Raw genomic sequence first — 20638 nt, forward strand, 5'->3', positions numbered from 1 at the left:
GGAGGGAAACTTAACCCTTTGATAGTACTCATGGTTAAACTAATTTTTAACGTCAAAAATCAAATAGTATAAGAAATAGCAGGAACTGGAAGCTGTTTTCAGACTTTCAAATCAAGGATGATACAAGAATACAAAACAGTATTATTTCAAAGAAAATAAGCAATCCTAATGCTGATACACACAAATTATACTACCCTGACTTGGAAGGGTTCAACACTTATATTACACCCATTTTCTGCATTCCATAGGGGCTGAAAACTAGTACACAAGAGAGATCATGCTGGAATTCTTATCCATCTTTTAGACTTTTCACATCATGTTATCTTACAGTCAAATCGCTGGACATCTTCATGCTCGGAATTACTTACGCAGTTTTGCCACAATTTATTTCTTAAACACATATTTAGGTCATTCTTATGTTAGGCAGCACTAGATGTACAAAGCGCTAGCCACTAGGTGTACAAAGGTGTTGTTTTTTGTTTGTTTTAAATGAATTAGTGCAGCCTAGTTTCTATGTTAGTTTAGGCTTTCGTAAGGAGTGGTAATTAGTGTACTATACTGGACAGCGAGCCAGTGTGCATGTGAAGCTGGATTATAAACTTGCCTCTCCACTTACTGTGTGACCTTGGCATTTGATTTTTGAGACTCGATTTTCCCATTTTTAACATAATCGGCTTCAAATAATAGCTAGTACTACCTACTTTCAGGTGCACACACCATGGGAAGGTGTGGCTAGGAATATGTAACTTCATAGTATCTAGGAGAATGGGTTTCTCGCCTGTTTTCGCTCCTTTATTTTAGTACCTGGCACTATTCGATACATATTTTACACCTTGTTCACCGAGGAACTGGAACGTGTTTTTCACTGCAGCTTAGCTATCTGGGTGTGCCTGGGGAGGCGTCACAAAGAGCCTATAAAAGGTCTCCACCTACAGCAGGAGTAGGAGCGCAAGAAAGAACCCAGAAAGAGCACTGGGGCTAAGCGTTGGGTTTCGGGTTGCTAGGTTTGGTCCAATCTTCACCGAGTTTAGGTTCTGGGACTCGCAACGGAAAGACTTGAGTCACAGACCTGTTAAAAATTTTCTGCCATATTTCAGCCGTCCCCACGCCCCCTCGCCCCGCCCCGCCCTCAAGCGTGAGTGAATGCGCAAATAAGGGTTTTCAGGCGTCTGTGGGAAAGACGGAGGGGAAGGCAGAAGGCAGGATGGACAGGGCGGTGGCACCGCTCAAGTGAGACAGGATCCAGGCCCCACAGTCGAGAGTTAAAACCAGGCGTTCCCGGGTCGTAGGAGGCCGAGGCGAGCTGCTGGACGGGCAGGGGCCGATGCGAGGCAGCCGACCACGGCGGCGCACTCACTCCGCCCGGGGCCAACGCCGGTCCGGAGGCGCACCCCCCCACCCTTTCGTCTCTTTTGGTTTCGACCTGCCGACTGGGCGGGGCCGCGGGACGCCATTCCCACAATGCTCTGGGGCGTGCCGCCGCCGTCGCTGCCGCCTCCGCTACCGCTAGTGGAAGAAGATGGCGGAAGGCGGAGCGGCAGATCTGGACATCCAGCGTTCTGACATCGCGACGCTGCTCAAAACCTCGCTCCGGAAAGGGGACACCTGGTGAGGGAAAGAGGTTGAAGTGGCTGCGGTTGCCCGAGGGTGGTGGGGAACTCGGTGGGAACTGCTGGCTGGTGTCTCGCTGGTGACAGGTGCGGGCAGGTCCGGCGGCGGCCGCCTCAGGAAGCAGGATTTTGGCCGCTTCCGCAAGGTTGGGGCAAAGATTGGACCCGAAATGAGGGCCACAGTTCATGGCTCGTCGAGGCATGCTGAAAGGCTTGCGGGGAGCGGCGGCGGCGGCTCGTGCGGTTCTCCTCGTCCTTCTTCCTCTGGTTGTGCCGCTCCCACTTCAGGCCTTCCCGAACGATAGGTTACTCTCGTTCGGTATGAGTCTCTTAATGTTTGACAGGTCCTGGTCTCGCGGCTGATCACGATCTCACCCGCTTCACTTCTTTAGTCATTTCCTTTCCCTACATTGTCGGCATCCAAGTTCCCCTATTCTGATTCTCGTATTCTTCCGGGAGGCCGGCTGCAGGATGTTTGCGGTTCGTACTACACAGGTGGCATGTGTCAGGGCGCCACTTAAGAGAAAGGAACCTAGTTCCTAGTTCCTTGTCAAAAGGAGGGAGAGGAGTACTGAACCTTAGGCTTCTGAGTGGTACCACGTGGTCTTGTGCTTTAGTGGAGGCTTGATAGACGCCGGCAGCGTTTCTCTTAGAAGTGCAGCCCTTCCCTCTTACTGGAAGGATAACGTAGGCCTGCAAGAAGTAGATAAGTCCACTTGAAGCTTCAGTCACTTGCTAACATTCAAACTTATAAAATACCAAAGGATATACTTAAAATATCGAAGGAAGTATTTGTAGATTTTAATATTTGTGGGCCATATCAAGTGGTATTCAAAATAACTTAAGTATGTGAATATGTAACCGAAAGTGCTCTGTTTCATTAGGAAGGATCATGTGCCTCTTTATTATAATAAAAGTTATTTTCACTTTTCTATCGTCGTGTATAATATGCAGCATGTTTTTTCATTTCCTCATTATGGCTTAGTGGAAGGAGGGTAAGATTTAGACTCAGGTTAGCCTTTCCACCACTTAGCTTGCAGTGTGACTTTGAGGAGAGTTAATTTAAATTGCATCTCAATGATTTCATCTACGAAATGGACAGAATGATTTCATTTAGGGGTTTATCCTGATTCAGTGAAATAGTCTACAAGATTTTCTGCCTTGAGATAACATTAAATTTTAGTTACCTTCTTATTACCACCATTTCTGTTAAAATGCTGTGGTATTAGAATCATTGTCAAGTAAGCTAGAATCACTGTCAAGTAAGCTAGTAGATGGCAGACTTGGGACTTGAATTTAAATACTTTGGTCTAAGTCTTGGTACTTTTTCTTATTTTGTTAGGCTACACTGTAAGTTTTATATGATTAAAAATCCCTGAGAGTGTAAACATATACTTGTTGGATTGCAGCAAAAAAATATGGTTTAATAATCATTTTTGCTCATAACGGAGTGTTCCTGTGATGTTTATTATTGTGGGGAAATTGGATATTTCCTGGGACATTTTTGTTTACCTTTTCCTGTGAATTGTTAAAGATGAAATCAATCTTTGCTTTTTCCTGTTAAAGAACATTTTAACATTCTTAATTTACCTTTCCTAATACCACCTTATACTAAGGTAAATGTGGATTTTCATGAAATACAAATCTACAATTTAATATATTTGTTGATGTTCAGTCATTAAGTTGTGTCTGACTCTTTGTGACCCCATGGACTGTAGTGCTGCAGGCTTCCCTGTCCTTTACTGTCTCCTTGAATTTGCTCTAACTCATGTTCATTGAGTTGGTAATGCTATTTAATTTAATATATAGATATTACTTATATGTATATTACTCCTTGTTAATGTTGTTGTGGTTTTGATATACTGAGTAATAATTGGTGGTGTTAACCATAAAGGATGATCAAAGCAGTATGGATATTGTGACCATTAAAGTTTAGCATTTTTATTTTTGACAAAGTTACTGTAAATCATTTTAAAGATTTGTTGATATTTATAAGAGTAAATACAGGAAGTTCATAAATTTGAGTCATTTTAGTGCTTCCATCTTAAAACTGAGGCTCAGACATTTAATTAACAGCAGAATGTGCAAATTTTTATCCTCACAATTGATTTCCCCTCTCATTTACAGGGAAAAAATGCAGGAAAAGATGGTACTGGGATGCTCCAGAAACTAATTTGGTTTATATGTGAGCCAGTTTACTTGGAATTAGCAAGTGAAACCTATCAAAAAAGGAATTAGCAAAAGTTTGATTCAGAATTTTAAGGAGAATAATTTGTTAAGTATGAATTTGATAACGTGTTCGTGAGTACAGAATTGGTAAAGATATTTAATGGTTTAGTTGTAGCTTGGGTTCATGTTTTTGGTACTCATTAAAACTTGTTACGGAGAAGGCAATGGCACCCCACTCCAGTACTGTTGCCTGGAAAATCCCATGGACGGAGGAGCCTGGAAGGCTGCAGTCCATGGGGTCGCTGAGGGTTGGACACGACTGAGTGACTTCACTTTCACTTTTTATTTTCATGCATTGGAGAAGGAAATGGCAACCCACTCCAGTGTTCTTGCCTGGAGAATCCCAGGTACGGGGGAGCCTGATGGGCTGCCGTCTATGGGGTCGCAAAGAGTTGGACACGACTAAAGCGACTTAGCAGCAGCAAAACTTGTTAAACAGTTATTTCTCTTTTTAAAGTCTTTAAAAAGCCTTGGATTAGTCATTTATGGGTGTTTGGGCAAATTCTGCTTGTTTTTTAGTAGCTGAAATGGGCCATATGCAAATGGAACATTGTCTTGGCATATGTATATTACCATCTTGAAAAGACTGATTGGACTGTTAAGAAAAAATGATAGATTTACCATGAGTTTATTCTTGAAATTTTAATACTAACGTTTCATGTTATAGTCAAATACATTCAAATAAGTAAAGATCATTAATTAGGTTGTGAGCACTTTGCAGATAAGGACTGCCTCCTACTACTCTGGTAATTAATGCTAACACCTGGCCGAGGATACAGATTTGCTTCTATGTGGATACTAGAATTTCTGTTTATTTGTAAATAGTGGATGAGTTTTATCTGGAAACTAACTTTCTAGAGATGAAAATAAGCTACTCGTGTCTGAGATGAGTAACAAACCTTATGATATGTTTGGTATTAAATTTTGTAGTGAGAAAAATGTCAAAATTGATGTAAAAGAGATACACTTCTTAAAAAGGTTGGGTATAAAAGTAACAGCTGTCTGTGTTAGAAGGCGTGATCTTTTATGCTGTTTCCTCATCTGTGTTTAGCTTCATGGAGAGATTCAGAAAACTATGAACAACACTATTATTAGAATTTAGAAAGTGTAGAAAAAGAGTAAAGGAACTAGAACTGTTTGGCCTAGGATGAATGAAAGACAACTTAATTTTTAGGTACATGGTAGTCTCTTCTAATAAGATAAAAGGAAAATTTGTTTAAAGTACATTGCATTAAGTATTATCAGGGATGGAAGAACCTATTGAAGGGAATGATAGTTAAATAAGTAAGTATAGAAATATACAAATACATGTTGTGGGTTATGTACTCTCTTAGGTGATTTCTTTTAAAATAGATTTATTGTAAGTAAATAGATAGATGATTATAAGTCACCAAAATCACTGCTGTATTCCCTCATTATATTAAATGTTATGTATCTACCAATCATTTCCACTAATTTTTATGTTCAAGTATGTTCAAAGCTTACTTTACAGATTAAATCTTGCATGTCATTTTTGTATAAACTCTAATAAAATTAGTAGATTTAAGGTAACTTTGAAGAGTAACTTTCATTTATAGTCATTTAAAAATGTACTCATATAGCCATGTGTGATGTTTTTGTCTCAAACTGCAGAGGAATTGGACCAATCAAGTTTTTTTGATAGAGGAGGCATTAATTTCCATTTTAGAGCTTTCCTTTCCTACTGTTTTACTTAGAAATCTTTATTTTATGTAGTCCTTTATGTTTTTGCAACTTTGATTCACACTAACAAAATAATCTTAAATCAGGCCATCAGTTAATAATGGAAATGGAAACTATTAATCAATATGAACTCCAAATTGTTTAGTGTGTGCTTGCCAAGAAGTTTTTATATTACTCTTACTGTTAGCTTTAGTTGTATCAAAGTGTTTACCTCTAAAATAGGATGTATGTTATATCATTTGCATCAAATGAAACCAGAAAGCAAAACTTTTTTAGTGCTGGTCAATTGATGAACATAACAGAAGTAGGGATGTTAAAGCATATTTTTCACATTTTAATTGCTTAAAATTGAGAAAAGTAGCTTTTCCTTATTTAATCCTTTTCATAATTTTTAAAATCACTTGTAAGTTGTTAGTGAAGCCAAGATTTAATGTACCCCATTTGGCCAAGCATATCCAGAGCTTTAGCATCTACTTAGTGACATTCAGATTTTATTTTTTCCTAAATCATACCACCTTTTTTCATTAGCACATACAAAGTATTAAATAGATGTTTTAGAAAATAATTTCATAACTGTTACTAATCTTGCTTGGATGTAAGTATGATGAGAAAAGAATTGTCAGGCTATGACCTATGATATTACATTAAAAAGGCACTGTGCTAGGTGTTGCTGAATCACTTAGTCCCTCATTACTACTATTCTAGGGTACCAGAATGTGAATGTGTGCCAGTGCGCACTGGCCAGAATAGGAGTTTCCCCAGATAGGCTTGAAGAAGTGTTCACACAGTGATACATCTGAGATTTGGACCCAAGTAGTTTGGGGCTTTTAAATCAGGCCTTAAAGTTATTGTGCTACACTGCCTTTTAAATGGAGAAGGCAATGGCACCCCACTCCAGTACTCTTGCCTGGAAAATCCCATGGATGGAGGGGCCTGGTAGGCTGCAGTCCATGGGGTCGCAAAGAGTTGGACACGACTGAGCGACTTCACTTTCACTTTTCACTTTCCTGCATTGGAGAAGCAAATGGCAACCCACTCCAGTGTTCTTGCTTGGAAAATCCCAGGGATGGGGAGCCTGGTGGGCTGCTGTCTATGGGGTTGCACAGAGTCGGACACAACTGAAGCGACTTAGTAGCAGCAGCAGCAGCAGCCTTTTAAAGATGCATTTTAAAGTGTTCCACTTGTTTTTTTAAATGGACATTCTTTTCTCTTTAAATGGAATCTAATTTATATTTAGGAAGAGAATTCTACCATTTTATCCCACACTTGTTTCTTGTGACTGTTTAGTTTTGATATGATGGAAAATCTTATACTGCTTTTGGGAAAAAAAATATGTTTAAGGATTAGTAGGTTATTAACTGAATATGTAGAACAAATATTATTTCAGTCCAAAAGTACATTTAAACAAAAGCAATTGGGCTCATGTATTGTTTAGATTTGGGATTTTGTTTATTAGTAATCATAAGCGATTGTTAGAGGCCATATGGCCCCCTTTACGTATAGTTTTACAGAAACAGCATATCGAGCAGATAGTAAGAGCTTGTAGTAAGAGTAGGATATTTTGTTTTAGTACTTTACCCATATTTTAAAAGTATAAATCACAAATAAATGTCTTTTTTTTTCCCATTAAGAATCCGTAGAAATAGCCCAGAAAATGCAAATGTGAAAGTTTGATATTTTACGTTCCATGATTACCAACTTCTTGTGAATTTTCAGTCAAAGCACACTTAAGACAGTGAAAGGTACATAACCATATTGATACCTCTTTAACATCTGAAAACTGACAGTCCATGTAGTATCACTGCTGATAAAATGAGTTTTCCCGTATTATTAGTCATTAGATATATTTGTTTTATTACGTGATGTTCGGTCACTCAGTCGTGTCCAACTCTTTGTGACCCCATGGACTGCAGCACGCCAGGTTTTTGTGTCCTTCACCGTCTCCGGGATTTTGTTCAAACTCATGTCCATAAGTTGGACAAGAGTTTAGAGTGATTTTTCTTTTCCTCACTGTGAGAATTAACTTCACTGAAAAACTATGATTATTGATAAAAGTGAATTGAAACCATCAGCTATATTGGCAGGGAGATAAAGGGAAAGTTGAGAATTACTGGTGAAGGTGTTTGTGCACATCTGGTTGGATTCTGAAAATAAGTGTATATTCTGTTCTTGTAGATGAGAAATCTGAGTTGAGAGAAATCAGTTGGTTTGCATGTGGTTCACAGGTAATAATACCACCACTAGTGAGCATGTATTGAATGCTTACTCTCTTCTAGCCACTATCCTAAATGCTTTATACTTGTGCAGCTATTAAAGCAAGAGTTTTATTTACCTCATTTTATAGATGTTTGAGGGTTTAAGAGCTGGTTTTTAAAATATTACTTACATACCTGGTTTATAATGATTAAAATACTAAATCCTATTAGTATCTTTTTAGTATTAAAATGTTTTGTGGTGTCACTACTCAAGTGTAATTCAAACAGTATTTCATAAACCATTGAACTGTTTCTTCTTAGTCTCCATATAGAATTTGTCTGCAGTTGCTGGGTTTTTTTCCTCCCTGAGTAATGTCAGTTTGGTTTGTGCCTCTTATTTTCATTTCCTTAGTTACCACTGTAATTCACACTCTGTATCTTATATTTATTCCTTTGAAGTTGTTTTTTCAGATTCTTTCTCCATCTATTCTTTAGAAAGGGAAATGTAGTTCCGTTTAGCGTCACCATCCGTTGTACACAGAAGCCACTACCAAAGAAACGTAGAGTGAGACTGATTGGTAGTAAGTGACCTCAGTTTTGAATGCAGATTAAAGTGATGTATCTGAGGGAATGATCAAGAACAGCTCCTCAAAAAGAAAAAGCTCAGATTCTAATATAAGGCAGAAAACCTCTGTAGGGTTAACCTATATTTGGTTCTGCCTAGAATACTGCTCGTGCAGTAAGATTCCACTCGGTTTTCTTATAGTTCTCCAAAAAGAAAAGGAGGGTAGTGACTACTTTTTCTTCTTTACGAGGAGGAATACTAAGAATCCTGTCCCTTCCACTCTCCCTTTAGCTTTGAGAAGGTCCAGGTATTAGTGTGATAATTCCTCGTAATTCAGGAAAATGATTTAGCAGACGTGGCCTTAGAAAAGACTTTTTAGTGAAAGGCACCAAAGGCTCTCTCACAAGCAAATTCAACGTGTCTCTGAGACCAGGCTAATCTAAGTTTTAAGCCAGTTTTTGCTTTTAAAACTGAAATATAGTTGATTTACAATGTTGTGTTTCAGGTGTATAGCAAGGTGATTCAGATATAGATACATATTTTTTAGATTTTTCCATTAGAGGCTATTACAGGATATTGAATATGGGTCCTTATGCTATACAGTAGGTCCTTCTGGGTTATGTATTTTATATACAGTAGTGTGTATATTTTAATCTCAAACTCCTAATTAATCCCCCCATCTCCACTTTCCCCTTTGGTAACCAAAAGTTTATTTTCTGTGTCTATGAGTCTCTGTTTTGTAAATAAGTTCATTTGTATCATTTTTTTAAGATTCCACATAAAAGTAATATATGATATTTGTCTTTCTCTGTCTGACTTATTTCACTTAGCCAGTGAAATCAAAACTGGGGAGCATTAGAGAAAAAATTCTTTGCTTGAGTGAAAAGAGCATCAAGTTCCTGTAGTAAAAAAAAGATTAAGGGTGATAATTACATTTATCGTGTTGTACATTACCTCCCTAGTACTTATCTTCTAACTGTAAGTTTGTATCTTTTGACTGCCTTCTTACAAGTCCTCCTCCCCCATGCCCTTGCCTCTGGTAACCACAAATCTGATCTAATTTTTATGAGTTTGGTTGGTTGGTTCTCCTATAACACTGTTACTTCCTGTTACAGAACATAGTGATTTGCTACTTCTATACATTTCAAAAGGATCACCAGGATAAGTCTAGTTACTATGTGTCACCATACGAAGGTATTACATGATAACTGATTCTATTTCCCACATTGTACATTTCCTGCTTGGGACTCATTTATTTTGCAACTGCAAGTTTGTGCCTCTTAATCTCACTTACCTACTTCTCTCCTCTGCCTACCTTGCTTTTCTCTAGCAACCACCTGTTTGTTTTCTGTATCTATGACTATTTCTGCTTTCTTATGTTTGTCTTTTAGATTCCATATATGCGTGAAATCATACATATTTATCTGTCTGACTTATTTCACTTAGCGTAATATTCTCCATGGCCATTCATGTTGTTGCACCTGGCAAGGTTTCATTCTTCTTTATGGCTGAGTAATACTCCATTGTGGGACTTCCCTGGTGACTCAGTGGTGAAGGAGAAGGAAATGACAACCCACTGCAGGAAACCCCATGGACAGAGGAGTCTGACCAACTGTAGTCCATGGGGTTGCAAAAGAGTTGGGCATGACTTAGTGATTAAACAACAAAAACAATATTCCTTTGTAATATAATTAACGGTGCTGAATATTATATGTGAAAGTTGTTAGAGTAAATCCTAAGAATTCTCATCATTGTTGTTTCAGTCACTCGGTTGTGTCTGACTCTTTGCCCACCCCATGGACTGTGGCACATTAGGCTTCCCTGTCCTTCACTGTCTCTTGGAGTTTGCTCAAACTCATGTCCATTGAATCTGTGATGCCATCCAACCATCTGATCCTCTCTTGTCCGCTTCTCCTCCCACCTTCAGTCTTTCTTAGCATCAGGGTCTTTTCTGAGTCGGCTCTTCTCCTCAGGTGGCCAAAGTATTGGAGCATCACTCCTTCCAGTGTATAGTCAGGATTGATTTCCTTTAGGATTGACTGGTGTGATCTCCTTGCTGTCCAAGGGACTCTCAAGAGTCTTCTCCAGCACCACGGTTCGAAAGCATCAGTTCTTCACCACTCAGCTTTCTTTATGGTCCGACTCTCACATCAATTCATGACTACTGGAAAAACCATAGCTTTAACTAGACAGACCTTTGTCGACAGAGTGATGTCTGCTTTTTAATACACTGTCTATGTTTGTCACAGCTTTTCTTCCAAGAAACAGACATGTTTTAATTTCACGGCTGCAGTCACCATACACAGTGATTTTGGAGTGCAAGAAAATAAAGTCTGTCACTGTTTCCATTTTATCCCCATCTATTTGCCATGAAGTGATGGGACCAGATGCCATGATCTTCGTTTTTCAAATGTTGAATTTAAGCCAGATTTTTCAGTCTCCTCTTTCACCTTCATCAAGAGGCTTGTTAGTTCCTCTTAGCTTTCTTGCCATTAGGGTGGTGTCATATGCATATCTGAGGTTATTGATATTTCTCCCAGCATTCTTGATTCCAGCTTGTGCTTCATCCAGCTGGCATTTCACATGATGTACTCTGCATTTAAGTTAAATAAGCAGTACACAGCCTTGACATACTCTTTTCCCAATTTGAACCAGTTTGCTGTTCTATGTACAGTTCTTTTTTTTTTTTTTTTAATTTTATTTTTAAACTTTACATAATTGTATTAGTTTTGCCAAATATCAAAATGAATCCGCCACAGGTATACATATGTTCCCCATCCTGAACCCTCCTCCCTCCTCCCTCCCCATACCATGTCCAGTTCTAACTGTTGCCTCTTGACCTGCACACAGGTTACTCAGGAGGAAGGTAAGGTGGTCTGATATTCCCATCTCTTGAAGAATTTTCCATAGTTTGTTGTGATCCACACAGTCAAAGACTTTAGTGTAGTCAGTGAAGCAGAAGTAGATGTTTTTCTGGAATTCTGTTGCTTTTTCTGTGACCCAGTGGATGTTGGCAATTTGCTCTCTGGTTCTTTTGCCATTTTTAAATCCAGCTTGTACATCTGGATGTTCTCATGCTGTTGAAAGATTTTGAGCATTACTTTGCTAGCATATGAAATGAGTGCAGTTGTGTTGTAGTTTGAACATTCTTTGGCATTGCCCTTCTTTGGGATTGGAATAAAATCTGAACCTCTTCCAGTCCTGTGGCCACTGTTCTCCTCATAAGGAAATTTTTTTTCTATTTAATTTTGTATCTATATGAGCTAATGGGTGTTCAGTAAATTTATTGTGGTAATCATTTCATGATGTATGTAAGTCAAATCATTATGCTGTACACCTTAAACTTTTATAGTGCTGTATGTCAATTGTATCAATAAAACTAGAAGAAAGAAAAAAGAATGATAAGGGTTAAATGATCTAACCATAAGATCTCTTTAACCATAAGAGATCTGATAATTTGGCTTGCTTTATATTATTTAGCAATATGTCATAGCAACTTGATGAAGTTTAACAGTTTAATCAAGAGATTTATCTGTGATATAGATGGAAAATTTATTTTCTTAAATTTGAATGAATTTCAAGCTTTTCAAATCTCAGAAAAGGTATAGCGAAGTATTTATATGTACCATGCAGTTGTGGCTATGATTACAAATACTACCATTCATGTATGAGTCTGTATGAAATAAGTGATAGTGTTCTCTTTTACAGTTTCAGAAACTGGAGTACAGAGCTAAGTGCACATGGTGATGTGGTCAGTCAGTGGTGCAGCAGAGGTTCTGATCTAGGCAGTCACCTCTGAAACCCACATTTTAAAATGCACTGCCACTGCCTGCCTTTGAGTGATAGCCATACCCATTTTGTGGGAAACAGTTCTTTGAGGGATGAATACTTGAAAGTATTAGAATTAAGAAGTGGCAGTTTTGTCATATTAGTAAAATACCATGTTCATCTATTATCTATGAGGAAACTACAGAATTTTCTAGGTCTTTCTGGTTTAGTATTGTAGTCTTGGCAGTCTCATTTCTAACTAATATAGCTCTTTGATACAAGTATTGTTTCCTGCAGATTCTTTACTTATTCCTTCCTTATAGGAGTTTACACATCATTCATGTTATTTCCAGTACATTTTACTAAGTCTTGACTTTCACTTACTTCAAAACCAATCTTTGTAAAATTATCCCTAGTAATTCCATCCAGATTTATGGCCCTTTCACACTTTTGAAAAAAGATAATAGCTTTATTGTGTATAATTGACATATCATACTGTCTCTGGAGGAAAGGAACATGGGCAGAGAAAAGAAATCGGTGAGTGGTATCACATATCACTTGATGTGTACAATTCACTGAATTTGGGTATATTCATAGAATTGTGCCACCATCACCACAATCAATTTTGAAATATTTTTATCAGCCCTAAAAGAAACCACATACCTATTAGTAGTTTCCCCCACCCCCTTTTCTACCCACATCCCGCTGTTCTTGGCAGCTACTGATCTACTTTCTTGTTCTATAAATTTGCCTTCTGGATATTTCATGTAAATAGAATCAATATATGTGTGATTTTTATCTCTGGCTTCATTTACTTAACATAATGCTTTTTAGATTCATCCATTTTGTAGTGTATATCAGCACTTTATTTCTTTTTATTGCCACAAAATGTCCCATTGTATAGGGATGCCATATTCAGTTTATTCCTTCTTCAGTTGATGGACTTTTGACTTGTTCACACTTTTTGATTGTTATGAATAATCCTTCTATGAACACTTATATGCAAGTTTTAGTCTAGACATAAGTTTTCATTTCCCTTGGGTGCATATCTGGCAATGGAATTGCTGAGTCTCTGTGTTTATTTTTTGAGGAACTAATGGACTCTTTTCCAAAGCAGTGATGCCATTTTCCATTGCCACTAGTGATGTATAAGGGTCCAGTTTCTCTGCATTGTTGTGATACTTACCTGTCTTTTTGATTATAGCCATCTTGGGGGATGTGCAGTGGTATCTCATTGGAGGCTCAATTTGCATTTTCATAGTGGCAAATGTTGGTGCACATCTTTTCGTATATGCTTATTAGCCCTTTTGGCAAAAATGCCTGTCTGCATTCTTTGCCCATTTTCTCACTTGGCAATTTTCTCTTCATTATTGAGTTTTAAGAGTTCTTCATATATATTCTAGATACAAAGCCCCTATCAGATAGATGATACGCAACATTTTCTCCACTTCTGTGTGTTTTCTTTTCAGTTTCACAATCTTACTTGGCCTCCTTCCTGAGTTCTTTGTCTTTTAGTTTAGATGTAAAAGAGGTCATAAAAATTAGTTCTTGCCAACTGATTAATTTAACGTGTAGAGCAAAAAATAGGTTGGAAATGCTTCAGACCTAAAAATTAAGATATAAAGGGATGATTAACCAAACCATTGGTTTATTTAAACAACTTAATAGCTTTCCTTGATTATGTTTTACTGAAGAGTTTTCATTTGTGGTACTTAAAAAAAGTCAGTGAGGTATCTAGTTTTATAATGATTTAAAGTACTAGATACTATAAGTATCTCTTTTAGTATTAAAAAATGGCTTATGCTGTTGCAACTTAAATGTAATTGAAACAGTATTTTATTCAATGAGATGATTAGTTATAGAGTGAATTAATATCCAAAGGTGTTTATGCTGTTAATTCTACACACAACAGTTTTATACATGTTCTCAGAGTAAGTGTGCTACATTGAATTAGGCTGAAGTTTTTGTGTGTCTCCTCAGTTGCAAAATAGTGACTGTCTTATATCTACTTTGCAGAGAAAAAGGTAGAGTTTTTAAAAAAAAATAAACATCATATATCAGTATTAAGCAATTAAGAAGGAACTGCTTATTTGAAAATTGTCAGCATAGACGTATACTAATCCAAAAAAGCAAAACAGAACCATGCATTCACTAGCCCTATGGTTTTCTGAATCCAGCTCTTGGGATTTCCCCATTTCCCTGTATTGCTTTTAAATGTCTTTGTATTTACGACTGTTCTGAATCATTCATTGGTCCCTTTATGTGTTTCTTAAATTTTCTTTTAGAGTGTACAGAGACACTAGCCAGCTTTTGAGGCTCCTACCTTTCTTCTCTACCACCCCCCCCCCCCCCCCCCCCCGCAAAAAAAAAAAAACCCACAAATAACAGTGAAAAACCTACAACCTGGCCTTTTCAGTTCTTATAATAGCTTTTCTGCATTTGAGGGCTGTTTTAAAATTGACTCATTTTGAATTGATTTGTTTTGGGTCCTAAAATTGATCCTGCTTCTCTGTAGCCATTGAAAATTATTCTGTCCAGACCACATTACAAATTGTCTGTCTTGATACCAGTAGAACATTTAGCACCATACAGTTTAGGCCTTTTTGAAGTACTCATAACTTTATGTAAGTTTTGATTTATTAAACATTTCACTTGTATTTAAACCTCCCAACACTCCTGTGAGATACTCCCAGTGATCTTCATGAAGTGTAAATCAGATTATATCTCTTCTAAAAATCTGTCAGTGGCTTTCCTTGCATTTAGGATAAAATCTTTGATTACCTTAAAGGTGCTGTAGTGTGGCCCCAGCCTCCCTTATCCAGCATCTCTTCTCCCTTTGTCATAAACTCCAACTGCATTTAACTCTTCTAGTATACCTGAATCCCGAAGTTGTTCTGGGTCTAGCACGTGCTGTTCCTTCAATCTAGATAGCTTTTTATCTTATTCTTCATGAAATAACTCCTGTTCATACGCTAAGATATTATTTTTTCAAAAAGGATTTTGTTTATTCTAAATGTGTCTCAGTCACTGCATTGTGTCCAACTCTTTGCAACCCATGGACTGCAACCCACCAGTCTCCTCTGTCCATGGAATTTCCCAGACCAAAATACTGGGGTGGGTTGCCATTTCCTTCTCCAGGGGATTTTCCCGAAACAGGGATTGAACCTGCATCCCCTGCATTAGCAGGCGGATTCTTTACCACTGAGCTTCCTGGGAAGCCTTAGTTCTCTGTTAGTAAATGGCTTCCAAAGTACAGTTTAATACAGTAGAAAGAACACTAAACTTTAGAGTCTGAAAACTAGAGTGCATACTGAAAACAGGCCCTACACACTCAGTGTTGTATGACCTTGTTAAGGTACATAGCTGCTCTGAGTTTTGGTTTCCCCATCAGCTAAATTAAAAAAAGAGGGGAAAAAGTTACTCTAAAGATTAATTTGAAAACACTTTATACAAAAAACTTTACATAAATATAAATTAAAACATTTCTGTTCTCTTGTTGTTGTTCAGTCATCCAGTTGTGTCTGACTGTTTGTGACCCCATGGACTGCAGCATGCCAGGACACTCTGTCCCTCACCATCTCCTGAAGTTGCCCAAGTTCACGTCCATTGCATTGGTGATGCCATCCAGCCATCTCATCTGACACTCTCTTCTGCCCTCAATCTTTCCCAGCATCAGGGACTTTTCCAGAGAGTCAGCTGTTCACATCAGATGACCAAATGCTGGAGTTTCAGCTTCAGCATCGTAGTACTTCCAAGTATCCAGGGTTGATTTCCCTTAAGATTGACTGTTTGATCTCTTTGCTGTCCAATGGGCTCTCAAGAGCCTTCTCTGGCACCACAGTTTGAAGGCATCAATTCTTTGGCACTGCCTTCTTTACGGTCCAGCTCTCACAACTGTATGTGACCACTGGGAAAACCATAGCCTTGACTATACAGACCTGATTGGCAGAGTAATGTCTCTCCTTTTCAGCACAGTCTAGGTTTGTCATAGCTTTCCTGCCAAGAAGCAAACATCTTCTAATTTCATGGCTGCAGTCACCATCTGCAATGATTTTAGAGCCCAAGAAGGGGAATCTGTCACTACTTCCACCTTTTCCCCCTCTATTTACCATGAAGTAAAGCAGGCTGGATGCCATGATCTTAGTTTTTTTAGTATTTCGTTTTAAGCCAGCTCTTTCTCTCTTTCACGCTCATCAAGAGGCTCTTTAGTTCCTCTTTGCTTTCTGCCACTAGAGTGGTATCATCCACATATCTGAGGATGTTGATGTTTCTCCCACCTATCTTGATTCCAGCTTGTCACTCATCCAGCCCAGCATTTCTCATGATGTGCTCAGTGTATAGATTAAACAAACAGGGTAACAGCAGACAGCCCTGTTGTATTCCTTTCTCAATCTTTAACCAATCAGTTGTTCCATACGGGGTTCTAACTATTGCTTCTTGAGCCTCATACAGGTTTCTCAGGAGACAGGTAAGGTGGTCTGTTACATGACACTAAATTTTAATTTTAACAGTAGAGTGATTGATCATATTTGTGTTTTTAAAATGTCTGGCAGCAGAATGGAGGCTAAATTGGAAGCAAGCAAATTTAAAGCATTTACAAGTTGGGCAGCTGTTATAGTACTCTATGCCACTTAAGACTGATGAGGAGGGTGAGTTACAGAACTAAGATACTTTTCTGAGCATGAAGAAGAGAGGGACAGACTTGGTTGCTAGATGTTAAGGGGTCATGGAAGAATATAGGATAATTTGGTTTCTGGTTTGGGAAACTAAATTACTGATGACATTTATTAAAGAGATGTTAGAGAAGGAGTACATTTGAGGATGTAAAGACAGTTGACAACTTGAAGTTGAAATTCTATAAAAAATCCAAGTTGACATGGGTGAATAGAAATTGGAAATATTCAAGAACTTGAGGATTGGTCTTAGCATGCAGATTTTAGACTCCTGGTGAAGTTACAGTATCACTGAGACTATTGACTGTGAGAAAAGAGGAAATTGAAGAGCAGCTCTGTGACATTAACGTTTAGGTAGAAGTAGGGAATCTTGTAAAATAGCTAAATATATTTAGATATAGATATATTCCTGCCCTCCGGAAAGGTACAATCACTGAGATTATTTTTAAAAGCACTGATACAGTAACAAAATTATGAATCCTTTGTATTAGGTAGGGTGGCCACTGGTGACTTCACGAGGACCTTTTTGAGGGCCCATTGGGATAGCAAGATCTGTTGTGCTTTGGTGAAGAGTAAGTGCAGATTGAGGAAGGAGAAGCTTGGCTACAAGGACAAATCAGAAAAATGGGAGCAGATAGAAGAGGAAATGTGTATGTGAGTAGGGCAGTCATATGGGCAGAAGGGGGAAAAGAGTGGATGGATCTTCTTATATGCTAAGTTAAAAAAACAGAATAGATATGGGGGAAAAAAAGATGGTAGTGGCTGTTTATAAGTTAAGTCTCCAAGGAGGCAGAAGGAAATTAGATCCAAAGAATAGGAACAAAAATTATTAGCCTTAGATTTAAGGAGAGTTATATACTCCACGGGTATATAAGGGAATCACTGATGATAAAGGTGTGGAATAAGAGAGTTAGAAAGTTGGGGCTTACTTCTTTGAAAAGTAAGCAGCAAGGCTGTCTATTCAGCCTAATGGATTAGAGACTTAATGTTTTGAAAAGGTTTGAAATAGTTATTGGAAGTAGAGAAGGCTAAACTGGAGATATGCTGGAGGATTGTTGGTTGTTTTTAAAGGACTTGAAATCGATTGAAGACCATAGATACTTAATCTCTGAAATTTTCTTTAGTAATTTTGAACTCATAATATCATTATAGAAACATTTTCATATTGATATACTAGTGTTTGAGAATCATCAGTCAGTACAATTCAGTGGCTCAGTCGTGTCTGACTCTTTGCCACCCCATGGACTGTGGCACGCCAGGCCTCCCTGTCCATCACCAACTCCCAGAGCCTACTCAAACTCATGTCCATTGAGTCAGTGATGCCATCCAAGCATCTCATCCTCTGTCATCTCCTTCATCTCCCGGCTTCAGTTTTTCCCAGCATCAGGGTCTTTTCACATGTCAGTTCTTCACATCAGGTGGCCAAAGTATTGGAGTTTCGGCTTCAACATCAGTTTTCCAATGAACACTCAGGACTGATCTCCTTTAGGATGGACTGGTTGGATCTCCTTGCAGTCCAAGGGACTCGCAAAAGTCTTCTTCAACACCACAGTTCAAAGGCATCAATTCTTCGGTGCTCAGCTTTCTTTACAGTCCAACTCTCACATTCATACATGACTACTGGGAAAACCATAACCTTGACTAGATGGACCTTTGTTGGAAAAGTAATGTCTCTGCTTTTTAATATGCTGTCAAGGTTGGTCATAACTTTCCTTCCAAGGAATAAGTATCTTTTAATTTCATGGCTGCCATCACCATCTTCAGTGATTTTTGGAGCCCCCAAAAATAAAGTCTGCCACTGTTTTCACTGTTTCCCCACCTATTTCCCATGAAGTGATGGGACCAGATGCCATGATCTTAGTTTTCTTAATGTTGAGTTTTAAGCCAACTTTTTCACACTCTTTCACTTTCATCAAGAGGCTCTTCAGTTCCTCTTCGCTTTCTGCCCTAAGGGTGGTGTCATCTGCATATGTGAGGTTATTGATATTTCTCCCGGCAATCTTGATTCCAGCTTGTGCTTCATCATTCAGCCCAGCGTTTCTCATGATGTACTGTCATAGAAGTTAAATAAGCAGGGTGACAATATACAGCCTTGATGTACTCCTTTCCCAATTTGGAACCAGTCTGTTGTTACATGTCCAATCCTAACTGTTGCTTCCTGACGTGCATACAGATTTCTCAAGAGGTGGGTCAGGTGGTCTGGTATTCCCATCTCTTTCAGAATTTTCTACAGTTTGTTGTGATCCACACAGTCAAAGGCTTTGGCATAGTCAATAAAACAGAAATAGATGTTTTTCTGGAACTCTCTTGCTTTTTCGATGATCCAGTGTATATTGGCAATTTGATCTCCGGTTCCTCTGCCTTTTCTAAAACCAGCTTGAGCATCTGGAAGTTCATGGTTCACGTATTGCTAAAGCCTGGCTTGGAGAATTTTGAGCATTACTTGTGTGTGAGATGAATGCAATTGTGCGGTAGTTTGAGCATTCCTCGGCATTGCCTTTCTTTGGGATTGGAACGAAAACAGGCCTTTTGGGTAGTGACAAATGTGAGGCATCATCATTAAAGTCCTTTGTATTCCCTGGTGGCTCATCTGGTTAAAAAATCCACCTGCATGCGGGAGACCTGGGTTCGATCCCTGGGTTGGAAAGATCCCCTGGAGAAGGGAAATGCTACCCACTCCAGTATTATGCCTGAGGAATTCCATGGACTGTATAGTCCATGCAGTCGCAAGGAGTTGGACACGACTGGACGATTTTCACTTTCACTTTTCACCTGAAACAGGAAATGATAGTGATTCAGCCACAGTCCGAAGCCTCACCCAAAAGCTGAAATGATCTTGAGCATATTTTGGTACGTTTACTTCATAGCTTTTTATATAGGAACACAGTCAGATGGCTCAATATTATTCAGAAATATTTCATCCTCAGTTTCATCTGTATGATACTAACTTTTTTGTGTAAGAAACTTAAATTTGTTTATCATAAAGAGGTTAATAATTACTCTGGGCTATCTAGGTGTTTGCATGTTAGTATTTAGTTGAACCTAGGATGGTTGCAGGAGAAGGCAATGGCACCCCACTCCAGTACTCTTGCCTGGAAAATCCCATGGACAGAGGAGCCTGGTAGGCTGCAGTCCATGAGGTCGCTAAGAGTCAGACACGACTGAGCGACTTCACTTTCACTTTTCCCTTTCATGCATTGGAGAAGGAAATGGCAACCCACTCCAGTGTTCTTGCTTGGAGAATCCCATGGACAGAGGAGCCTGGTGGGCTGCCGTCTATGGGGTTGCACAGAGTCAGACACGACTGAAGCGACTTAGCAGCAGCAGCAGCAGGATGGTTGCAAGTCTATAGTTTAATATTTGGTAAGTTTAATATTTGGTACTAAAGCTTGATCAGCTTAAAGTCAGTATATATGTCAGTTTTAGAATTTTTTGATTGTTTGGTTTACATATCTTCCCAGATAACAAGGGTAATAATCTGTATTTTTGTACTTTGTGCTTTTCTTTTCTTACGAGATGTCAACCAATCATTTTCACCTTTCTGGCTTAGTTAGTAGTTGCTCTAGTTAACAAAAGGAAATAATTTCTTGAAAATGAATGCATTACTATATATCAGATTCATAATTTGATCAATTTGGAAACAAGTCATGTTTTTCTAAAGAAAATTCTTCAAGGTTTATGTAACTTTTTCTTAGAATCTAATGGTGATTGCAGCCATGAAATTAAGACGCTTACTCCTTGGAAGGAAAGTTATGACCAACCTAGATAGCGTATTCAAAAGCAGAGACATTACTTTGCCAACAAAGGTCCATCTAGTCAAGGCTATGGTTTTTCCAGTAGTCACATATGGATGTGAGAGTTGGACTGTGAAGAAAGCTGAGCGCCAGAGAATTGATG

At 38.5% G+C, this 20638-nt stretch overlaps 1 protein-coding gene across 5 annotated transcripts in view; it reads left to right on the plus strand.

Moving 5' to 3' along the window:
* Positions 1 to 1193: 1193 nt before the first annotated feature.
* USP15 (ubiquitin specific peptidase 15) overlaps positions 1194 to 20638 on the plus strand; it is a 128936-nt gene continuing 109491 nt past the window's right edge. For 2 of the 5 annotated variants that reach the window (XR_003511169.1, XM_027542415.1), the window contains exon 1: positions 1194 to 1608. Coding sequence is in view for 4 of the 5 variants with exons in the window: in XM_027542415.1 (XP_027398216.1) it covers positions 1520 to 1608 (89 nt within the window). In the remaining variant the exon portion in view is untranslated. The remainder of the gene's footprint in view (positions 1609 to 20638) is intronic. The other 3 variants (XM_027542411.1, XM_027542412.1, XM_027542413.1) reach the window with 2 other exon arrangements.

This window comes from Bos indicus x Bos taurus, chromosome 5, assembly GCF_003369695.1.
Source record: "Bos indicus x Bos taurus breed Angus x Brahman F1 hybrid chromosome 5, Bos_hybrid_MaternalHap_v2.0, whole genome shotgun sequence".
NCBI lineage: Eukaryota > Metazoa > Chordata > Mammalia > Artiodactyla > Bovidae > Bos > Bos indicus x Bos taurus.